Source organism: Erinaceus europaeus, chromosome 1 (assembly GCF_950295315.1).
Source record: "Erinaceus europaeus chromosome 1, mEriEur2.1, whole genome shotgun sequence".
NCBI classification, from domain to species: Eukaryota; Metazoa; Chordata; class Mammalia; order Eulipotyphla; family Erinaceidae; genus Erinaceus; species Erinaceus europaeus.
In genome coordinates, this window is record NC_080162.1 from 65,165,461 (window position 1) to 65,185,961 (window position 20,501).

The 20,501-nt window shown below is 39.7% G+C and overlaps 1 protein-coding gene across 3 annotated transcripts in view; it reads left to right on the forward strand.

The window, feature by feature from the left end:
• Positions 1-20,501, forward strand: part of PAK5 (p21 (RAC1) activated kinase 5) — a 352,864-nt gene that overhangs the window by 231,853 nt on the left and 100,510 nt on the right. For all 3 annotated transcript variants that reach the window (XM_060186557.1, XM_060186556.1, XM_060186558.1), the window contains one exon: positions 6,744-6,958. In XM_060186557.1, the coding sequence (XP_060042540.1) occupies positions 6,755-6,958 (204 nt within the window). In that variant the 5' untranslated portion in view covers positions 6,744-6,754. The remainder of the gene's footprint in view (positions 1-6,743; positions 6,959-20,501) is intronic.

Below are 20,501 nucleotides of genomic sequence, written 5' to 3' on the forward strand. Positions count from 1 at the left end.
GAACAACAGCAGGTTTTATAGGGTAAAAACGGAAGTGGCTAGGGAAGAGAGTGGAGAAAAGAAAATGCATTCTGGGAACTTCCTTAGTTGTGGTTGCTATAGTTTAACTGGTGGGAATTAGCAATACCCTAAGGGGATAACGTGGTGGGGTATATGTAAATAATACTTGCATGGAAATATAGTGGTTTGTGGGCCCTGCCAATGTTCAATCACATCTGTACAATATCCCAACTCTTTAGACCTTAAAAGAAAAAAAAAGGGAAAGAAAAAGGGGGGGGAGGAAGAAGGAAGAAAAAAAGGAGAAAAGAAAGAAGAAAGGATCTGTATATCCAAGAATCTGTGTATAAGCCTAGGCTAAATCAATTTTTTTTATTTTGTTATTTATTTAAAAAAGGAGACATTGGTTAAGCGCAGGTGGCGCAAAGCACAAGGACCGGCATAAGGATCCCGGTTTGAACCCCGGCTCCCCACCTGCAGGGGAGTCGCTTCACAGGCGGTGAAGCAGGTCTGCAGGTGTCTATCTTTCTCTCCCCCTCTGTCTTCCCCTCCTCTCTCCGTTTCTCTCTGTCCTATCCAACAATGATGACAACAATAATAATAACTACAACAATAAAAAACAACAAGGGCAACAAAAGGGAATAAACAAATAAAAAATAAAATAAAAAAAAAAAAGGAGACATTAACAAAACCATAGGATAAGAGGGGTACAACTCCACACAATTCCCACCACCAGATCTCTATATCCCATTCCCTCTCCTGATACCTTTCCTATTCTTTATCCCTCTGGGAGTCTGGGAGTATGGACCCAAGGTCATTGTGGGATGCAGAAAGTGGAAGGTCTGGCTTCTGTAATTGCATCCCTGCTGAACATGGGTGTTGACTGGTCAATCCATACTCCCAACCTGCCTCTCTCTTTCCCTAGTAGGTTGAGGATCTGGGGGAGTGGAGCTCCAGGACACATTGGCGAGGTCATCTGTCCAGGGAAGTCTGGTCTGCATCATGCTGGCATCTGGAACCTGGTGGCTGAAAAGACTCCACCAGTGTGTCCTGGAGCTCCGCTTACCCAGAGACCCACCCCACTAGGGAAAGAGAGAGGCAGACTGGGAGTATGGATCAACCAGTCAATGCCCATGTTCAAAGGGGAAGCAATTACAGAAGCCAGACCTTCCACCTTCTGCAACCCTCAATGACCTTTGGTACATACTCCCAGAGGGATAAAGAATGGGAAAGCTATCAGGGGAGGGGATGGGATATAGATATCTGGTGGTGGGAATTGTGTGGAGTTGTACCCCTCCTATCCTACAGTTTTGTTAATGTCTCCTTGAAAAAAACAAAAAGTCATGTCATGTAAGCTCCCTAAGCTTCATTCCCTGCACTCATGCATTGAAGGCAATACCTGACAGAGTTGTCAGAATATAGGAAAATGACTGTTACACATGACCTAGACGATGTCTGCTTCTATTCATTTCATGTTAACAAATATTTTTATTAATAGCATGGTTTTCAAAGGGCTTCTTCGGGGCCATGTGGTGGTGCCTGGCTGAGTGCACATTTTACAATGCACAAGGACCCAGGTTTGAGCCCCCCATCCCCACCTTCAGGGACAAGCTTTGCTAGTAGTGAAGCAGTGCTGCAAGTGTCTGTCTCTCTTCCTCTTTATCTTCCCCTTCCCTCTCAATTTCTGTCTTTATCCAATAAATAAAGGTAATAAAAAAATTAAGGGCTTCTTCCAGCACTTTCTAATTTAATTATCCTGAACAATCCAGGAGCACAGCAAATCTAGAATTATCTCCATTTTGAGGGGACTTTCAATCTCAGAGACTGACAGGACCCCAGGGTTTGCTTCATTGCGGACAGGCAGAACTGTGATTTAAGGCAAGGAGCATAAAGAAATGTGCACAAGATGCAGATTGCCTGAGTTTGAATCCTATCTTAACTTCTTCCCCCAGGTGAATCTAAGTGTATTCCTTAACCTTCCTGAACCTCAGTTTCCTTATTTGTATAGTGCTGTCTTTATAATGAAATACTGTATCAAGTATCTGTAAATTTATGCCAGAAAGAACATAAGTAGAGTTTATGTATATAAATACAGTTTAAGTAGCAGTTGAAAGCATTAAAGTAACATCATCTGGTCCTACTAAAGCACTGTACCAACACTGTAAATGTGCCGATTCTAATGGTCACAGGTCTTTCTCTTTAAAAAAAAAAAAAAAAAAGTTAGTTGTCTTCTTAGCACAATAGGCAGCGTGTCAGTCTCATAAAAAAAAATATGTTATACGTGTGGAGGAGGGGGTGGGGGGGTACACACAGAGACAAAGACCAAAACACTGCTCAACTCTGGCTTATGATAATACCAGAATTGAATTTGGGCCTTCTGAGACCTCAGGCACTGAAGGTAGTGCTCCTTTCTAATTTGCTAATCTTTTTTTTTAATCTCTGTTCAGAATTTCAGCAAATAGAGAACTGAATTGGGAGGTGCCACATCCTGGAGTTTTGAGATTAGTCTGTGCTGAAAGCAGAGCTCACTGAGGTATCAAAGCTGGGATGCTCCTTAAAGCCAGCTGAGGACTGAGATAGCAGCAGAGTGTCAAATGTTAGAGTCTGGGGATTTGGATTTCCTTCAGCTTGTTCCAAGAGACACCATTCCTATGAAAACATATGATGATTAAAACCATCCATCATACTCACATTTTGCACTAAATTCCACTAGAAACTTTCAGAAACAGGGGCTCTGGGATCTATTTCCTACCTTCCTATAGGAATTTAACTACATATTTACATAAATAAGGATCTTGAGAGGTCCCATAAAGGAGTCTTAATGTAACCTATTGTTTCCCAAATTTATCTTAAGAATTTAACACACCCTTCCCAAAAGAATGAATTAGGTCCCCTGAGGCCACTGAGAGAGGATTCTTAAAGTTTGTGCCTGGCTTTTACCATCCAGACTTTTCCCTGTGATTTTCCCTTTGCTGATTTTGCTTTGTATCCTCTGTGTGTTGTGAGACTTTATGAGCTACAGAATTATCAATCTTGAAAGTGTCTGAAGGATCCATAAACAGGTTTATTATGAGTCTAAATGAGGTCAGATATGTTAAACATTTAGCATTGTGCCAGGTATGGACTTGGCATGGATATGTTAAATAAGCCATCTATAAAGCACATAAAAAGTGCATCTGTAAAGCTCATACTTTCTTACTGTGTTCCTCTGCGTTGTAGTGACTAAAGAGTCATCATTGCCCTTATTCAACTTTTGTAGTCCTTACTTTATCTGACAGTGTTAGCTTTGGAGTGATTGAGGGAAACAATTTCATTAGGTACTTTATGGTGTCTTGAGGTCTTTCTACTTGCTTGCTTCATCTATTGATTCTGCAAACTATTGTGCACTTTTACTTAAGGTATGTATTTAACCCCCAACTTGTGGCTACATGGTGTACATAAGCCCTATCTCTATATCTAGGTTCTAAGGCTTTGTTAGGAAGTATTACCACCCGGAATGAAATTAAGGAGTCCTATGCTAAGAAAGGTCTCACCAGAGTAATGAAGCTGAAGGGTTGACATTCCACACCTGACGTCTTTGGACACCATCCGAAGTGAAACATGCTGAGGTGGTACTGGTTGCATTGCTTAGGTTGGGATCAGCAGATGCAGTATTAGTTGGTATGAATTGATCTAGAATTCTTTAACACAAACTTGCTAAACATGTAGAATTACATTATTCCCAATGAAACTACAGTTGTATAGTATCACAGAGTACTGTGTCAGTAGGTTAACTTAGTTATAGGTTTTCTCTCCATTAACTGTCTTGTTAAAATAAATATATATAAATAAATAAAAGGCTTAGTTCACTGATTTTTTTTTTTTTAAATCAAAAACAAAGTAGCCAACATGTCTCTTAAACTCTGAGAACTATGGTCCTTGGGGGGAGGTGGGTGAGTAGAGAATCTTGGTGGTGAATGTGTTGCAGAACTAGATCCTTTCAATCTTTATTCGTATAAAACATTGAATCACTGATAACATATGTTAACTTAAAATTGTGTTTTTTTAAGAGAGAGAACATTTCAAAGTAGTAGCTTTTTGTTGTCACTTTATATTAGCTTTCCAAATTAGTCTGAAGGAAGAAGTATGAGGGATGGAAGAGTGAGTTTTCATAGAGTCTGGGGAGTCTGGTTCTGTTTAGTGACTGTACACACAGTGCTAAGGTCTAAATGTGTCCTTTCAAAACTTACATGTATCTGTACAGAGCACAGTTTATTGTGCACAGGGACCCAGGTTTAAATCCCTGTCATTACATGGGAACAACTTCATAGATAATGCTATGGTCTCTCTCCCTCCCTTTCTTCCTCCCCCGTCCCTCCATCTCTATCTGAAATTTAACTGGAAAAATAATAAGATTTTACTGGCAGTCATGTAATCATACAGATGCAAAGCTCCAGCAGGCAAAAAGAAAAAAAAAATTAAATGAAACTCATATTGAATTTCTGTTCCCTGAAGTGGTGAAATTTCAAATCAAGAATTTTGGGAAGTAAGTAGCACATGAGAACAGAGCCCTCATAAATGCAATAATTATCCTTATTAAAGGGCCCTGTGAAGGCTGGAAGATCACATTCTCCATAGAACACTCATCTCACCAGGCTGCCAGTCCTTAGTAGAGTTCTAAGGACTCCCTCAAATCATCATAATTGTCTGGTTCATAATAAATTCAGAGAGGGAAAACCATAATCTAAGGCCAAAGCTAACAGATGACCTTCATGGAACTCAACTCAACCCCGAGCTCTCATGGGTCTTTTAATATGATAAATGCATGGTGTCTGCTGGGTGGTGGCATACCCAGTAGACTATACATGTACAGCGGGTTAAGCTTACGTGGCGTGAAGTGCAAGGACTGGCGTAAGGATCCCGGTTCGATCCTCTGGCTCCCCACCTGCAGGGGAGTCGCTTCACAGGCGGTGAAGCAGGTCTGCAGGTGTCTTTCTCTCCCCCTCTCTGTCTTCCCTTCCTTTCCATTTCTCTCTGTCCTATCCAACAACGACATCAATAATAACAATAATAACTACAACAATAAAACAAGGGCAAAAAAGGGAATAAATAAATGTCTTTAAAAATCTTTAAAAAAAAAAAAGAATATACATGTAATAATTAGTATGGACCTAGGTTCAAGTCCCCGATGCTCACCTGCATGGGGGAAGCTTCACAAGTGGTGAAGCAGAATTACTGGTGTCTCTTTTTTAATTCTCCGTATCTCCCCTTCCCTCTCAATTTCTTTCTGTTTCTATCCAGTAAATAAAATAAATAATAAAAATTAAAATTATATATTTAAATTAAAGTATATGGTCTCTGTTTTATGTACTTCTGGAGGGATCCCAGATGTAGAATATGTTTTAACTAGATAAACTACATTGTTTCAAGCAGATACAGTAAATTGGAAAAAATTCCAATTCTACAAGGAAAATGGGTCTTCCTTCCTAACTGGCCCCACATCCCCAACTTCGTACCGATACTGTCAGTTTAGATTCTTATATGCTTGTCCAGACGTATATTATTTATTTATTTTTCAAATCACTTTATTGAGGAAATAGTGATTTGCAAGATAGTTGGTGTCACATGAGTGCAATTTCTTATATCCCCATAATAGTTGAAGTCCCATCGCCAATTTAAGTCTTCCTTCACCATCATGTACTGAGCCCTGAATGCTTTCCCAACTTCAGAGGGAATATGTGCAGCTCTGTCTTTATACCAGGAACCTTCTCAAGTGTTTGGTAAATGTTTACTTGTTTACTATGAGTGATAATTCTAAGTGATTCATATAATTCTTAATCCCATTTTTCATGCATACACATATTTCCCATGCAAATATTTCATATTCAGGTGTACCCTACACTTTGAGATGCCTCTGGCTTTGTGCTTGGAAACCACATAACAAAGAAATCTCAAGTTAGTAGCTAGTTGTGAATTTGCATATGAACTGGTATGGCTAAGATATGACTTGGGTGGGTTTGATTCTGAATTAATGGTCAGGTGTATGTCTGCTTTGTGAATCTCTCCTTCCAGAACTCAGGGTAAGGGGAAACATCTGCCAGAAACTTCTTCATACCAAGTGTCAGGAATCACAAGAAGAAAAGTGATGGGGCTAGGTGGTGGCGCACCTGACTGAGTGCACACAATACCATGTGCAGGGACCTAGGTTTGAGCCTTCACTTCCCACCTGCATGGAGAATGCTTCCTGAGCAGTGAAAAAGGTCTGCAGTTGTCTTTCTCTCTCACTCTTTACCCCTTCTCAATTTTTCTCTGTACCATCAAACAAAAATAGAAAGGAATAAAAAAAGAAAAAAGGAGAAAATGGTCACAGGAAGCTGTGGATTAATAGTGCCAACATCAAGCCCCAGTGATAACCCAGGTGGCAAAAATAAATGAATAAATAAATAAATAGAGGGAAAATGATAACGCACATGACTCTGAAAGCCTCGGATGCTCCACTGTAAATTGGCATGCTCTCCCTTCCACTCATGGTTCACTGGTCAAAGTTGGTCATACGGAAACTGTATCCTACATGGAAAGTACAAGCAGAGAATGAAAAAATGTGAACATATGAAATTAAACTACACAGCCTGAATCTAACTTTTATCCTTTGCAGCTGGCATATAGAGGAATAACTGAGATGATATAACCATGAAAGAATTAACTTTGCCATGACCTTCTGCTGGCAAGGTGTAAACATCTGCCTCTTTTCTGTTTGCATTTCTCAGGTGTTTCCACCATGTTTGGGAAGAAAAAGAAAAAGATTGAAATATCTGGCCCATCCAACTTCGAACACAGGGTTCACACTGGATTTGATCCACAAGAGCAGAAGTTTACTGGACTCCCCCAGCAGTGGCACAGCCTGTTGGCAGACACAGCCAACAGACCAAAGCCCATGGTGGACCCTTCCTGCATCACACCCATCCAGCTGGCTCCCATGAAGGTATGGTTTTTGAGATTGCATATGCATGAAGTCCTAGACACACACACTTACTCACTCACTACCTGGAGCCAGGAGATGACTTTACCTGATAGGGGATGCAATGAGCCAAGTTGAGCCTGCAGCTCTGTGATTGAAGTGAAAGGGGTGGAGGTGGGGTCGGGAGTAGTAAGTACATCCACTGAGAAACATAAAAGTGGGCAGGCATAACGTCCTGGTGCAAAACAAACAAAAGACAAAAAAAAATCCCTTTCTTTTAGACTTGTGTTTTCATCTGACAGGTGAACCCAAGTAATTAAAATGGTTTTTCATGAGGTCACAGAGCTACTAATATCAGGTATTTTTTTTATGGTAAGTGTTGCTTCTGATTCAAGCCTTTTGAAAGCCCAAATCCAGCTCTGAACTCTCACTCCCTTGAAAATCTGACAACAATGTCACTTGTATACTTAGCTCACTATGATTTCTATCATTACTGGCGGATGACTTTGTTTTCTAGGAGCTGAGTACTCAGAGCTCCTTGCAGAGTCATTCATTATAGGTGCAACCCACACAGCCTTCTCCAGAGAATTAGGTCAAATATTTAAACAGGAAATGTCAAGGAAATTGCACACCTGGCAGCAATGAGCAAATGTTCAGATTGCTTGCGGCTGCCTCTCTCCAGGGTGGCCTTGCTCTCCCTGAGCTGATCATACTCAGGTCAGACAGTGACCCCTTAGATCATCAGTGTCTCAGCCTTCTGATGGTTTCTGTGTGACCCTGGCTCTTCAAATCAGGGTGTAAGTTGGACTTTGATAACTGGAAACATCTCTCTAAAGGGAGATGATATTCTCAGGAATGCCTTATTTGCTCTAGTTCTGCTCTCCAGGTGCTGATCTAACAGAGGAGAATTAAATCAAAAGGAGAGAAAAAGCATATGACTCTGACTCCTATAATGCTTAGAACTTGAAAGATTTCATTTTTATCTCATATTGAGTATCTATAGAAAATGGAGCATGGACATGGCGGCTGTAGGCTTATCTTGTGGCACTGCCAACTGCTAGTCTTTATGGTTTTGTCATGTAATTTAAAATATGGGCCTTCCTTTAAAAAAAAACTATTTAAATCAGTGATCAAACAGTTTTCTAATGCTTTGATCATTTTCAAGGAACTTGTCACATTCCAACTATGAGATGCTATGACTGTTACCTAGAAAACTGAAATTTCAATTAACAAAAAAAGGCATGCCAACAATGGCACCAAATCTGAGTTTTCTGTAATCATATAGTCCCTTAGCTTTTGATAATATTTGCATTAGCTTTCTAGTGCCATGTAACAAATTACCACAAATGTAATAACTTAAAAGAACAAGCATTTGTTTATTAGTTTACAGGGTTTTTGTTTGTTTGTTTTTAATGTGGATTCTATGCTATAATTGACTGGGACCTCAGTTTGGAGCCTTATATTAATATATACATTCTTCCTTCACTATTCATGGGAGGTTGGTTCCAGGACACCATCCTACCCACCCCTGCAGACATTAAAACCTATTTGATGTTCCCTTATATAAGGCCCTTATATAAAATAGAGTAATATTGAGTTGGGGGATATGAGAGTGATGTATGTGACAGATTTTCAGTCCTGAGTCTCAGAGGTCCTAGGTTCAGTTCCTGGTACCGCCATAAGCCAGAGATGAGAAGTGAATACTCTACTCAAAAGAATAAAATTTAAAATTAAAGTAGTATTATATTATAACTTGTTCACATCTCCCCATGTACTGTAAATCATCCCTAGACTACTTATTATACCAAATGTAATGTAAAGTGCTATGCAAATACGTGTTGCTTGTTATTTTTAGGAACCGGTGACAAGAAAATAAGTCTATACGTGTTCCGCACAGATGCACTCATAGTAGGCCTAATTATATAGTGCATATTTTTTCATCCACACTTAATTGAATTTTAGATGCAGAATGACAGAGTTGAAAATGTATCATAACATATTCACAAAGTGAATTGTCAGCGCTATTGTCATATCATAATATATCATATCATAACATAACCATGAGAGTGTCATCCTGTCACCTTTACCATATAATAGAGCACAGCTGTGGAGGTGACATTCTATTACCTTGGCTGTGTTCTGTCTCATACTCATGGGGAGGGGATTATGCAAAGCATGAACAACCAGTAGGCTAGACAATCGAAGGGTCACCCTGGGTTCTCCTCTCTTGTCCTCACTGTCCTTCCACATGCAAAATGCTTTTAATTCAGCCCCAAATGCTCTAAGTCTCATTCCACTACATCTTCATCTTAAAGTTATGTCAGGATCAGGTGTTATTTTAGCGCTTCTGTACAATTTATTGAAGTATAGATTCTGGGACACAACTCTACTCCAACAATGGACTTGTGAAACTAAAGAGATGAGATCCAGCCCCTTCCCCAACATCTGATGGCAGAGTAGCAGAGGATAGAAACTGTAGGCATTCCAGTTTAAAACAGAGAAAATGGAAGGTTAAAAGGAATCACTTATTCAAAATAAGTGGTATGTAATATCACTTGGCAAATGTTGGAAGTAGCTTGGTTAGATTGAATGATTTGGCAAGTGACTCTGTGTGGCTTTAACTCTACCCTGGGTTTGTGGTTCTGCCATTCTTTCTTATGAGCCCAGGGTTGAGTTAAAGCCACATAGAGTTAGCCTTTATTTGCAGCTGAGCAGTTTTATCTGCCTCTTTTATTTTTTTCCCCAAATCATTTTATTGGAGAAATAACGGTTTACAGAACAGTTGTTGACACATGGGTACAATTTATGTCCTTATGTTAAGTGTCAGCACACCACTCCCACCACCATCCCAAATTCCCCCTTCCCCCATGTCCCCTGTTCCCCCAAGCTCTCTCTAGGTCAGTCATTTGTCTTGCTACCACATCCCATCCAAGCTTCGCCCTGTTGTGCTCCCCCACTTTGTTTCCTAAGTACCACCTACAGTCCTAATGCCAGTAGAATTTGAGACTAAGAGAATGGGGGCAGTGGTGGGAGGTCTAAAAGTCACCTTTGGATTTTTAGTAGTTCTGTCCCTTATAGTTCAAAGTAATAGTGTTCCAACTGAAGTGGTTTCTTTTTCTTTTTAATATTTATTTATTCCCTTTTGTTGCTCTTGTTGTTTTATTGTTGTAGTTATTATTGTTGTCGTCGTTGCTGGATAGGACAGAGAGAAATGGAGAGAGGAGGGGAAGACAGAGAGGGGGAGAGAAAGATAGACACCTGTAGACCTATTTCACCACCCGTGAAGCGACTCCCCTGCAGGTGGGCGATCCAGGGGATCGAACCAAGATCCTTGAGCCAGTCCTTGTACTTTGTGCCACCTGCAATTAACCTGCTGCACTACCACCCTACTCCCCTCTGAAATGGTTTCTAAAGACCTTGTGTAGATTTCACTGAGTTACTCACTCTATTAGGTGAATAACATAGCTATAGATTTAAGATAAACTCTCAGGATCTCCTGCTAAGATGAATGAGGAACAGTGCCCTTAATATTCCTGGAAGTTCTCTGGCTTTGCTGAGATATCTGTGGGGTACACTCTTATTTCTTAAAAAAATACCCGTTGTCTCATTCACACTTTTGTTCTGAGTGCTTAAGACTTGTATGACTCTGGGTCTTTTCATCTAGAGTTGGCTTTCCTGAGAGTTCATTCTTTTTATTTTTGCCATCTAGAAACTCTGATTATTTTTTCTTTTTCTATTTATTTATTTATTTATTTATTTATTTATTTAAACCAGAGCACCACTCATCTCTGGTTTATGGTGATGCAGGGGAATGACCCTAGAACTTTGGAGCTTCAGGCATGAAAGTCTCTGTTATTATGTTATCTACCCCCATCCCAATTTTTTTTAATTCATCAGATTCTGGTTCCTTTAAAGAATGTTCTCCCTCCAATTTTCTCTTTGCTCCTACATTTTACTGTTAGAAGAACAAATCAGGGGGGTCAGGCGGTAGCTTAGCGGGTTATGCACATGTGGCACGAAGCGCAAGGACCAGTATAAGGATCCCTGTTCGAGCCCTGGACTCCCCACCTGCAGGGGAGTCTCTTCACAGGTAGTGAAGCAGGTCTGCAGGTGTCTATCTTTCTCTCCCCCTCTCTGTCTTTCCCTCCTCTCTCCATTTCTCTCTGTCCTATCCAACAGTGACGACATCAATAACAACAACAATAATAACTACCACAACAATAAAAAACAAGGGCAACAAAAGGGAAAATAAATAAATAAATGTAAAAAAAACTTTTAAAAACATCCATATGTTGAATTCCAAATGTCCCAGTATGACTGTACCTAGAGATAGTTATCTCATTAGAGGATATACTTAAGGTTAAATTAGTTCATGAGGGTGGGTCCCCCAATAGTACCAATGACCTTTTTAGATGAGGAGGAGATACCAATGGTAACATACTCACAAAAAAAGGGTCAAGGGAGTGAGTATACAGCAAGAGGGCAGTTGTCTGCAAGCCAAGGAGGAAGGCCCTGCCTTCTGTTCTCTAAGCTAATTGGTCTGTGAGACTTTGCTATGACAGCCCTAGCTTATACAGTGTGTTTTTACATACTTGTTCTAGCAGTACCACACTTCCACGACGCATTAGTTTTGTTGTATTGTTTTGTAATGAGATACCATAAACACAACATCTTTTATTTTTTATTTTATTTTATTTTATTTATTTATTCCCTTTTGTTGCCCTTGTTGTTTTTTATTGTAGTTATTATTGATGTCGTTGTTGTTGGATAGGACAGAGAGAAATGGAGAGAGGAGGGGAAGACAGAGAGGGGGAGAGAAAGACAGACACCTGCAGACCTGCTTCACCGCCTGTGAAGCGACTCCCCTGCAGGTGGGGAGCCGGGGGCTCGAACTGGGATCCTGACGCCGGTCCTTGAGCTTAGCGCCACCTGTGCTTAACCTGCTGTGCTACAGCCCGACTCCCAAACACAACATCTTAAAACAACACACATTTGTTAATATTATCACTGTTTTCCTAGGTCAGGGGTTGAACATAGCTAGTTGGAACCTCAAGGCAGAAATCAAGGTGCCAGTTAATCAAGGCATCCATACTGCCTTCCCATCCTGGGGCTTAACTGAACAGCAAACTACTTCAAGTTTGTCTAGGTTATTGTCAGAATGTGTTTCCTAGTGGTTCTGAAAAAATACATTACTTGAAGCCAATATAGAGAAGCAGAGGTATGTTAATGATATGAGACTCTGAAGGAACAAGGAAATAAGAGCTTTGGCTTCTCTTACCAGCTCCAATCCCTCTGTGTGACTGTGGGTTGCTCCAGGGAGTTAATTCCCTTGAAAAATCCAACTTGTCTTATACTAGTCAATCATTTACTCCCTAGTGGCCAGAGAACAACTTCAGGAAGAGAGATTCAAGAAGACTTCAACATGGGCAGAAATGTCAGCAGGTGATAACTTAGGTGGGCAGAGAGGAGTGAAAACACAATATCAATGGCCACTGTCAGTGTAACATAAACTTTTGTTCTTTTAATCAGATATTAACTGCATTTCTACTCTGTCTAGACAGTAAAGTTCTAGAGAAGGACAATACTGGGCCTTCTCTTCAGAGTATATAACCTAGCAGGAGAGATTTTTGTAATTACAAATGAAAATATAGCAAAAGTTAAACTAAAATGTAACATTGGGCAGAAAATATAATATACTGTACAATATAAATATATGTAGCATAGAATAAAAATAGATACACTTGTTATGAACCTTTGAGAATAGAATGACATACTTCCTAGAAAAGTTAAGGAAAAGTGTAATTCTGGATTTTGAAAAATAGTGAGTCTTCTGTGTATGTCACATGGAAGGTTATCCCTAAGAAAGAAAAATCGTTGTGTAAAGAAGCAAGGACTTAAGATCTTCTGAAGCCAGACTATCAAAAGTAAGTCCAAAATCTCTGATACTTCATTTCATTCAGTGATTTGACCTTGTGCAAATTGCTTAAAGGTGTGCTTTAGTTCCCTCACCTATTAAAAGTGAATATGTTTTCTTAGGACTGGGGAGAGGGTAAAATAGCCTAATACACTGAAAACATTAGCACTTGGGAAAGCTAGGGGGATAGCAACATGTTTATGCAAAAGGGTTTCCTGCCTGAAGCTCTGTGGTCCCAGATTCAGTCCCTACCACTACCATCAGCCAGAGCTGAGTGGTGCTCTGGTGAAGAAAAAAAAAATTAATTAGCAGTTGACAAGCTTTAAAATGTAAACATCCAATTATTACAAAGTATAAGGAAATTTACCCTTTTAGGAGGAGAATAATATTTCAGTTGTATTTTCATTCACTGTCCAACATAAACTATAGAGGTGTGTTTCTGTTTTTTTGTTTTATAGCTCTCTAAGTCACACAGTTTGGGAGCTAGTTGATTTTTAACAGCACAACATTCCAGATCTCTTTTACATAAGGGTGCTTTCACATGTCAGTTTCCTCAGAGCAGGTCTCCAAAGAAGCCTATCACTTGGAACCTGCAAACCATTCCTCCCATATGAAGCAGGAAGTAGAGGCAAGCTGCTGCCCTTGCAGCAATGTCTGTGACAGTGGAAACCCCACCTCCCTACCACCTCAACCACAAGCATCTCTGCTAGACCTGCTCAGGACTGTTAATCTGAGAGGCCCCTTTAGTTTTGAGCCCTAAACCACACTTACATTCTGGAAAATGCAGGGGTAGGAAACAAAATGTGTGTGTGTTCTTTTAAGTGATGTATTTATTCAGAGGCAGTTTTCTTCAAAATTTCAATAATCCAAAAGCCAGATTCCTCATACATGGTGCAGGAAACTGGAGCAGTTAGGCAAGTGCAGTAAAATTTTCCTCCAAAATGAAACTCTCTGGAAAATTAACAGATAGATTTTTGAACTCCTTTGGGGTAACACGTCTTTAATAATTTTTGTCAACATTTAAGAACACTATTCATCATAAGCAGTAAAGCGATTACAGAAAACTATAGAGAAGAGAGGCCTTCACTGCCCACTGTTGAATTTTGATACATTGTCTTCCATTGTCATAGAGCAGGGTGAGATTGATTACAATGTTTGTGCAGTTTTTATTTCATTTTCATCTATTGCAAATAATTCCACTTTCGTGGTTGACAGCACCCCATAGCATCTCAATAGTTTTTAAACATATGTTGTTGTTTTTTTAAAAAGATTTTATTTATTTATGAGAAAATAGGAAGAGAGAGAGAGAGAAAGAAAGAACCAGACATCACTCTGGTTCATGTGCTGCCGGGGATCAAACTCAGGACCTCATGCTTGAAAGTTCAGTGCTTTATCCACTGTGCCACCTCCCGGACTACTAAAACATATTTTGTATCTAATACTATAAATACATGCCTATATATATTTAACTATCACATGTATTAATAAGGTTTAGATGTAAATGTTCTGTTTTCAGATATCAAATCGGGGGCAGCCTATACAGTTTGGTATCCATGAGCCTAATAGGTCATATTGTCAGCAACAGTTTTTATTGGCTACACTAGGACAGCTGTGCCATGACTAGAAAACACTGTGAATCTTGAGAATTTATGCTTGTTTATTTTTTTTTAATTGATCAGTTCATGTCTTGGAAAATCTGAGAAATATTTTCCTTTTGTGTAACACTGTAATTCTTTGTTTAATTTTTTTATTTCTTTATTGTATTTTATCTATAAAAAGGAAACACTGACTAAACCATAGGATAAGAGGGATACAACTTCACACAATTCCCACCACCAGAACTCCGTATCCCATCCCCTCCCCTGATAGCTTTCCCATTCTTTAACCCTCTGGGAGTATGGACCCAAAGGCATTGTGGGATGCAGAAGGTTGAAGGTCTGGCTTCTGAAATAGCTTCCTCACTGAACATGGGCGTTGACAGGTCAATCCATAATCCCAGCCTGCCTCTTTCTTTCCCTAGTGAGGCAGGTTCTAGGGAATTGGAGCTCCAGGACACATTGTTGGGGTTGTCTGCCTTGGGAAGTCTGTTTGTCATCATGGTAGCATCTGGAACCTAGTGGCTGAAAAGAAAGTTAACATATAAAGCCAAACAAGTTGTTGACTAATCATGAACCTAAAAGCTGGAATAGTGCAGATGAAGAGTTGGGGGTGGGGGGGTCCTCCATTTTGTAGATAGCTGGTAGGCATATTTTAGTTTTATTCCAAAGAACCTGTGGCTGTACTAGTTTGTTTTTTTTCCCCCTGAGCCTGAAATCTAATATGCAGGTGGATCCAAGTTATTGTCTGGGGAGATGATGTCATGGCTGGAAAAAGGATCAGAAAGCTGGATCAGGGAAGAGAGTAGCTCCCAAATATGGGGAAGGTGTAAAAATATTGTTGATTGTAAACCCCATCAATTTGATGTGATCTGGAGAACAGTGTAATTTCTGAATGCACAGTAACTACTTATCCTTTATTTCACTTCCTTCCTTCCTTCCTTCCTTTTTCTTTCTTTCTTTCTTTCTTTCTTTCTTTCTCTCTTTCTTTCTATCTTTCTTCATTCTTTCTTATTTTTCTTGACCTATCTACATTTCACCTTGCAGTCTTAGAGCCCAACTAACCAACTTATGTATCTTCGCTTTGACTGTGATAACTTTTTGCCTTCCAAACCTTATGATCATCACAATTTTGTCAGGGTTTTTGGTTTTGGGAATAATAAGCCTAGAACATATACATTTTTAACCCATAGCTAATCTTCAAATTCCCAATCTAATGAACATAAATAGAGCCAAGGAATTACTAAGATTTTCTAAATTAGTGACAACCAGAGAGGTATAAGCCAAAGATACAGAAGAAAATATGCAGACAAAAAGAGTTGTAAAATTCCCTAAAATTTGACATTTGGTAACTTCACAGCAAAATCCTGAACTCAGAACTCTCTCTGACCCCTTAGTCGATCTTGGCTCAATAAAGAAAAATATGAGTGAGCTACACAGCATTCTGCTTCTCTCTTTTGCCTAGATTTGTGAATTAGCCCTTCAGTTAAAGAGAAACCCCTTCCCTGGGCTGCATTAACTTCTTCCACTTTACTTTTTTCCTTTTTAAAAAATATTTATTTATTCCCTTTCGTTGTCCTTGTTGTTTTATTGTTGTAGTTATTATTGTTGTTGGATAGAACAGAGAGAAATGGAGAGAGGAGGGGAAGACAGAGGGGGAGAGAAAGATAGTCACCTGCAGACCTGCTTCACGACCTGTGAAGCAACTCCCCTGCAGGTGGGGACCCCTGGGCTCGAACCGGGATCCTTACACTGGTCCTTGCACTTTGTGCCACGTGCGCTTAACCCATTGCGCTACCGCCCGACTCCCTAACTTCTTCCACTTTAAACTACATCATCCTGATTTTCTTTTTAGGTTGTCATGTGGATCAAATCAAAAGAGAAAGAATCTCAAAATAAAAAAAAAAAAAAGAATTGTTCAAATGGAAAGACAAGCAACTTAGGAAGAGGTGGTGGTGGTTGTGGTGGTAGTAGTGGCAACTAGTGAGGTCAGAGAAGATGGTAGAGGTGACTGGTGGAAGCAATGGGTTCTTGGGAAGATGGTAGCTATAGTTGGTAAAGGTGTAGATGATTGGTGGTTCAGATGATTGGCTAAAGTGGTTGGCGGCAGTATAGGCAGTGGTGTTGGGTAGTGTAGTAAAGGTAATGGTAGAAGTAATTGGAGAGGCAGTAGTAATCCTTCTTTGTCAATTTTCAAGAGAGAGAGTGCTTATAGATGTGTAAGACTTATAACCAGTTTTGTTTGTTTGTTTGGTTTTTTATTTAGTAATGATTGATAAGACTGTAGGATAAGAGGGGAACAGTTCCACACAACTCCCATCACCAGAGCTCCACATCCCATCCCCTCCATTGGAAGCTTTCCTAGTCTTTATCCTTCTGGGAGCATGGACCCAGGATCATTATAGGGTGCAGAAGGGGGAAGGTCTGGCTTCTGTAATTGCTTCTCCACTCAACATGGGCATTAGCAGTTCAATCCATATTCCCAGTCTATTTCTATCTTTCCCTAGTGTGGCAGGGCTCTGGAGAGGTGGGGTTCCAGGGTACACTGGTGAGGTCACCTGTCCAGTGAAGTCAGGTTGGCGTCATGGTAGCATCTGCAACTTGGTGGCTGAAGAAGGATTAAGATAAAGCAGAACAGATTGTTTAATAATCAGGAGGAATCTAAAGGTAAGACCATAGCAGATGAGATTTGGGTCTCCATTTTGGAAAAGGCAAGGAGGATAACCAATTTTTACTCAGTTACAAAAGTCATTCATCTGATAGTCAGTGTGATACTTCCTTATGTGTTTTCCTTTCACATGTTTTGTTCCTTACACAGCTTTGCCAGAAACAAATTCACATCTCACTTTTCTCTGTGGAACATGAACTCGCTGTGGGTCTGCTAATGCTAATGCTAATGCTAATGCATTTTATCAACATGACACCACAGGTGCTGTTATCCTTCCACTATACATAGGAACTCTGGAGCTCAGAATATTTAAGGAATTTACCAGAAGTCACACAGCTATCAAACAGCAGAGCTAAAACACGTATGCTTAGACCCAACTCCTGAGATACCAAGGTTTTGCTAGGTAGCAAAACTATATTTAAGGTGGGCAGTAGCTTCTGGACATGTGTTATTAATAACATATTACAAGGAAGGCATGTGAAGAAGAAACAAACCCTAATTTCTAGGGAATGAATAGTTGAGAAGAAACCCTGCTTTATCTCTAGGCTGTTTCTACCCAGTGCATGAGAAATCTTCCTGTAAGTACTTTCCAAGCATTTAGGTTTGTCTTCTAACTTATTCAGCACAACACCTTTATTAGACATTCTACAGTATATTCATTTGGCAAGTGGGGCATTGTGCTGGTGATTGCTGAGATGTGACAGGCAGGCAGACCAGCATCCAGATCCAGCATCTTATTCTTATGCCAAGGTATGTATGTTTAAAACTCCAGCAAAAGGCTGGGGACATAGCATAATGGTTATGCAAAAAACTTTCTTGCCTGAGGCTTTGGGGTTCCATGTTCAGTCCCTAGCACCATCGTAAGCTAGAAATGAGCATTCTCTGATCTCTCTCTTTCTCTCTATCTCTCTTTCTCTCTCTCTCCCATTCTCTCTCTCTATCTCTCTATCTCTCTCTCCATATCTCTCTCTCAATAAAATAAATGAAATCTTTTTTAAATAATGGTCTCATTAGGAGGGTAGCAGAATAACTCATGTAGATAGTGTACCTGCTTTGTCTTGTGCTCAACTCAGATTTAAATCCAGTCCCTGTCATACTGGATGAAGCTTCAATGCTGTGATTTTTCACTTCTCTCTTTTATCTTTACAAATTGGCTGTGAGTAATGATGCCCAGGCAAGGACAACAACAAAGGGTCTCTATGGTTTTTACTTCTATCCTCTGGAGACTTACGTATCTGGTAATTTCTTCCTTTCATTGGTAACTGTTGAACCACTCAGGCTGTGCATTATTTGTTAAAATGTTGCCTATTTTTTTTCCTCATAGAGTGATTTCTAAGGTTATAAGAAAATAGGGTATAGCTCCACACCACTCCCACCACCAAAGCTCTGTGCCCCTACCCCCCAACTTCCAATGATAACCATCATAATTCTCCCACAGTCATATATATGAGTTGACTGGTTTTTATTTTCTGTTTGTTTTCTTTTGCAAGTTCATGTGTCCAGTTCTCTATATTGCATATATGAGTGAACTCACCCAATAGTTGTCCTTCACCTCCTTGCTTACTTAACTAAAAATAATCTCCTCAAGTTCCATTCATTTTATCGCATGGGGCACGATATCATCTTTTTGTTGCTGAGTAGTAGTCCATTGGGTTTATGCCAGATAACTTCTTTTTTTTTATTTTTTAATCTTTATTTATTCCCTTTTGTCACCCTTGTTGTTTTATTGTAGTTATTATTGTTGTTATTGATGCCGTTGTTGCTAGGCAGAGAAGTTAGAGAGAAATGGAGAGAGGAGGGGAAGACAGAGAGGGAGAGAGAAAGATAGACACCTGCAGCCTTGCTTCACTGCCTGTGAAGCAACTCCCCTGCAGGTGGGGAGCCTGGGGCTTGAACTGGGATCCTTATGCCAGTCCTTGCACTTTGTGCCACGTACACTTAACCCGCTGCACTACCACCTGATTCCCCCCACGTAACTGCTTTACCTAGTCATCTATGGAAGAACAGTTAGCTTGCTCCCATATTTGCTAGTAATGGAACTATGAACATAGATATATATATATATCTTCTATTGGTTTTCCTGTTTTATTTGCTGCCAGGTTCCTAGCTTTACTGAGAGTTTACTTAGGGCATGTTGGTATGCATGAGACCCCTTCTGTTTCATTTGGTTTAAATCCCCCCTGCTTAACACTATTCTATTTACATAACCACTTCATTCTATTTACATAACCACTGTTAACAAGTTCCACCCTCCCTCCAGGGCATTTGTGGTTCAGTGATAGGATTCTCGCCTAATCTGCCCCCTCTTTGTCACACTCTGATTTTCACCAGTCACTTTTCTCTCCACCCTCTCTATGTCACATCCTGTTTCCACCTTACTTGGCAAGTATATATAAAGACAGCATTGTGAGTTTTACGGTACAGTACCTTGCGTTTAGCTTAGCTCGTCTTAGATTGTGCTGCGTCCTGCATGAATAAAGAGATACTGCCTACAACCCAGCCATGAGTCCCTGGTCGTCTGTTACCCGCCCGTGAAGCCAGCCCGGTGAAAACAACAAGGGCACTCAGCTTTAAATGCCCACTGGTCTGATATTTATACCTCCAAAACCAATTTTCTTTGCTTTATACTTACTTGATACATCTTTGTCTAGTGCAGCTTGTTTTCTATTTTGTGTATTGACTTTTTTTCTTGTAAACAAACAGAGGTGGTTGGTTGTCTATCCTTTTGTTTTCACTCAATCTCATTCATGTAAAGAATTTGCTACATCTGTATTTAGTATCATACTCATATTTGATTTGGTTTCTTCCATACTAGTGTTCTGTTTACTATGCCTTGCTTTCTACTCTTTTTCTTATTTTCTTGCTAATTTGATTGTGTTGCTTTTCATTTGTTAAGTTAAAAATACCATTTTTCTATTTTAATAATGGATTTTTCTCCTTTTCTTTCTGTTTTGGGGATCAGATGCCTTGACTACATTTTGTAAACAAAATCTCAACTGATTCCTTCACTGAGAGGTTCTGGGTTTCTCCAAATGATGCTCTATGCAACCCACCCCCCACCCCCACTGCAATAAGACAAAACTTTCTAGAAAACTATCTTCCACTCCCCATCCAAAGCTAAGAATTTTTTAAATTTTATTCAAGTTTCAAATAGCTAGTGGTTCACTAGTGAATAAAACATAGCTAGATCATTTTAAATATTACCTTTAAAATGGTTGTGGGAGTGTATTGCTTCCTTCATCCTTGTGATCATGCTTAGATTTGTTTTGGTTTTGCTGATGAATTGTATCTTGGTTAATATATAATACCCAGTCTCTTAAATTAAAAAAAAAATCTATTTACTTATTAAAGAGACAAGAATGGGGTTGGGGAGAAAGCATAATGGTTATG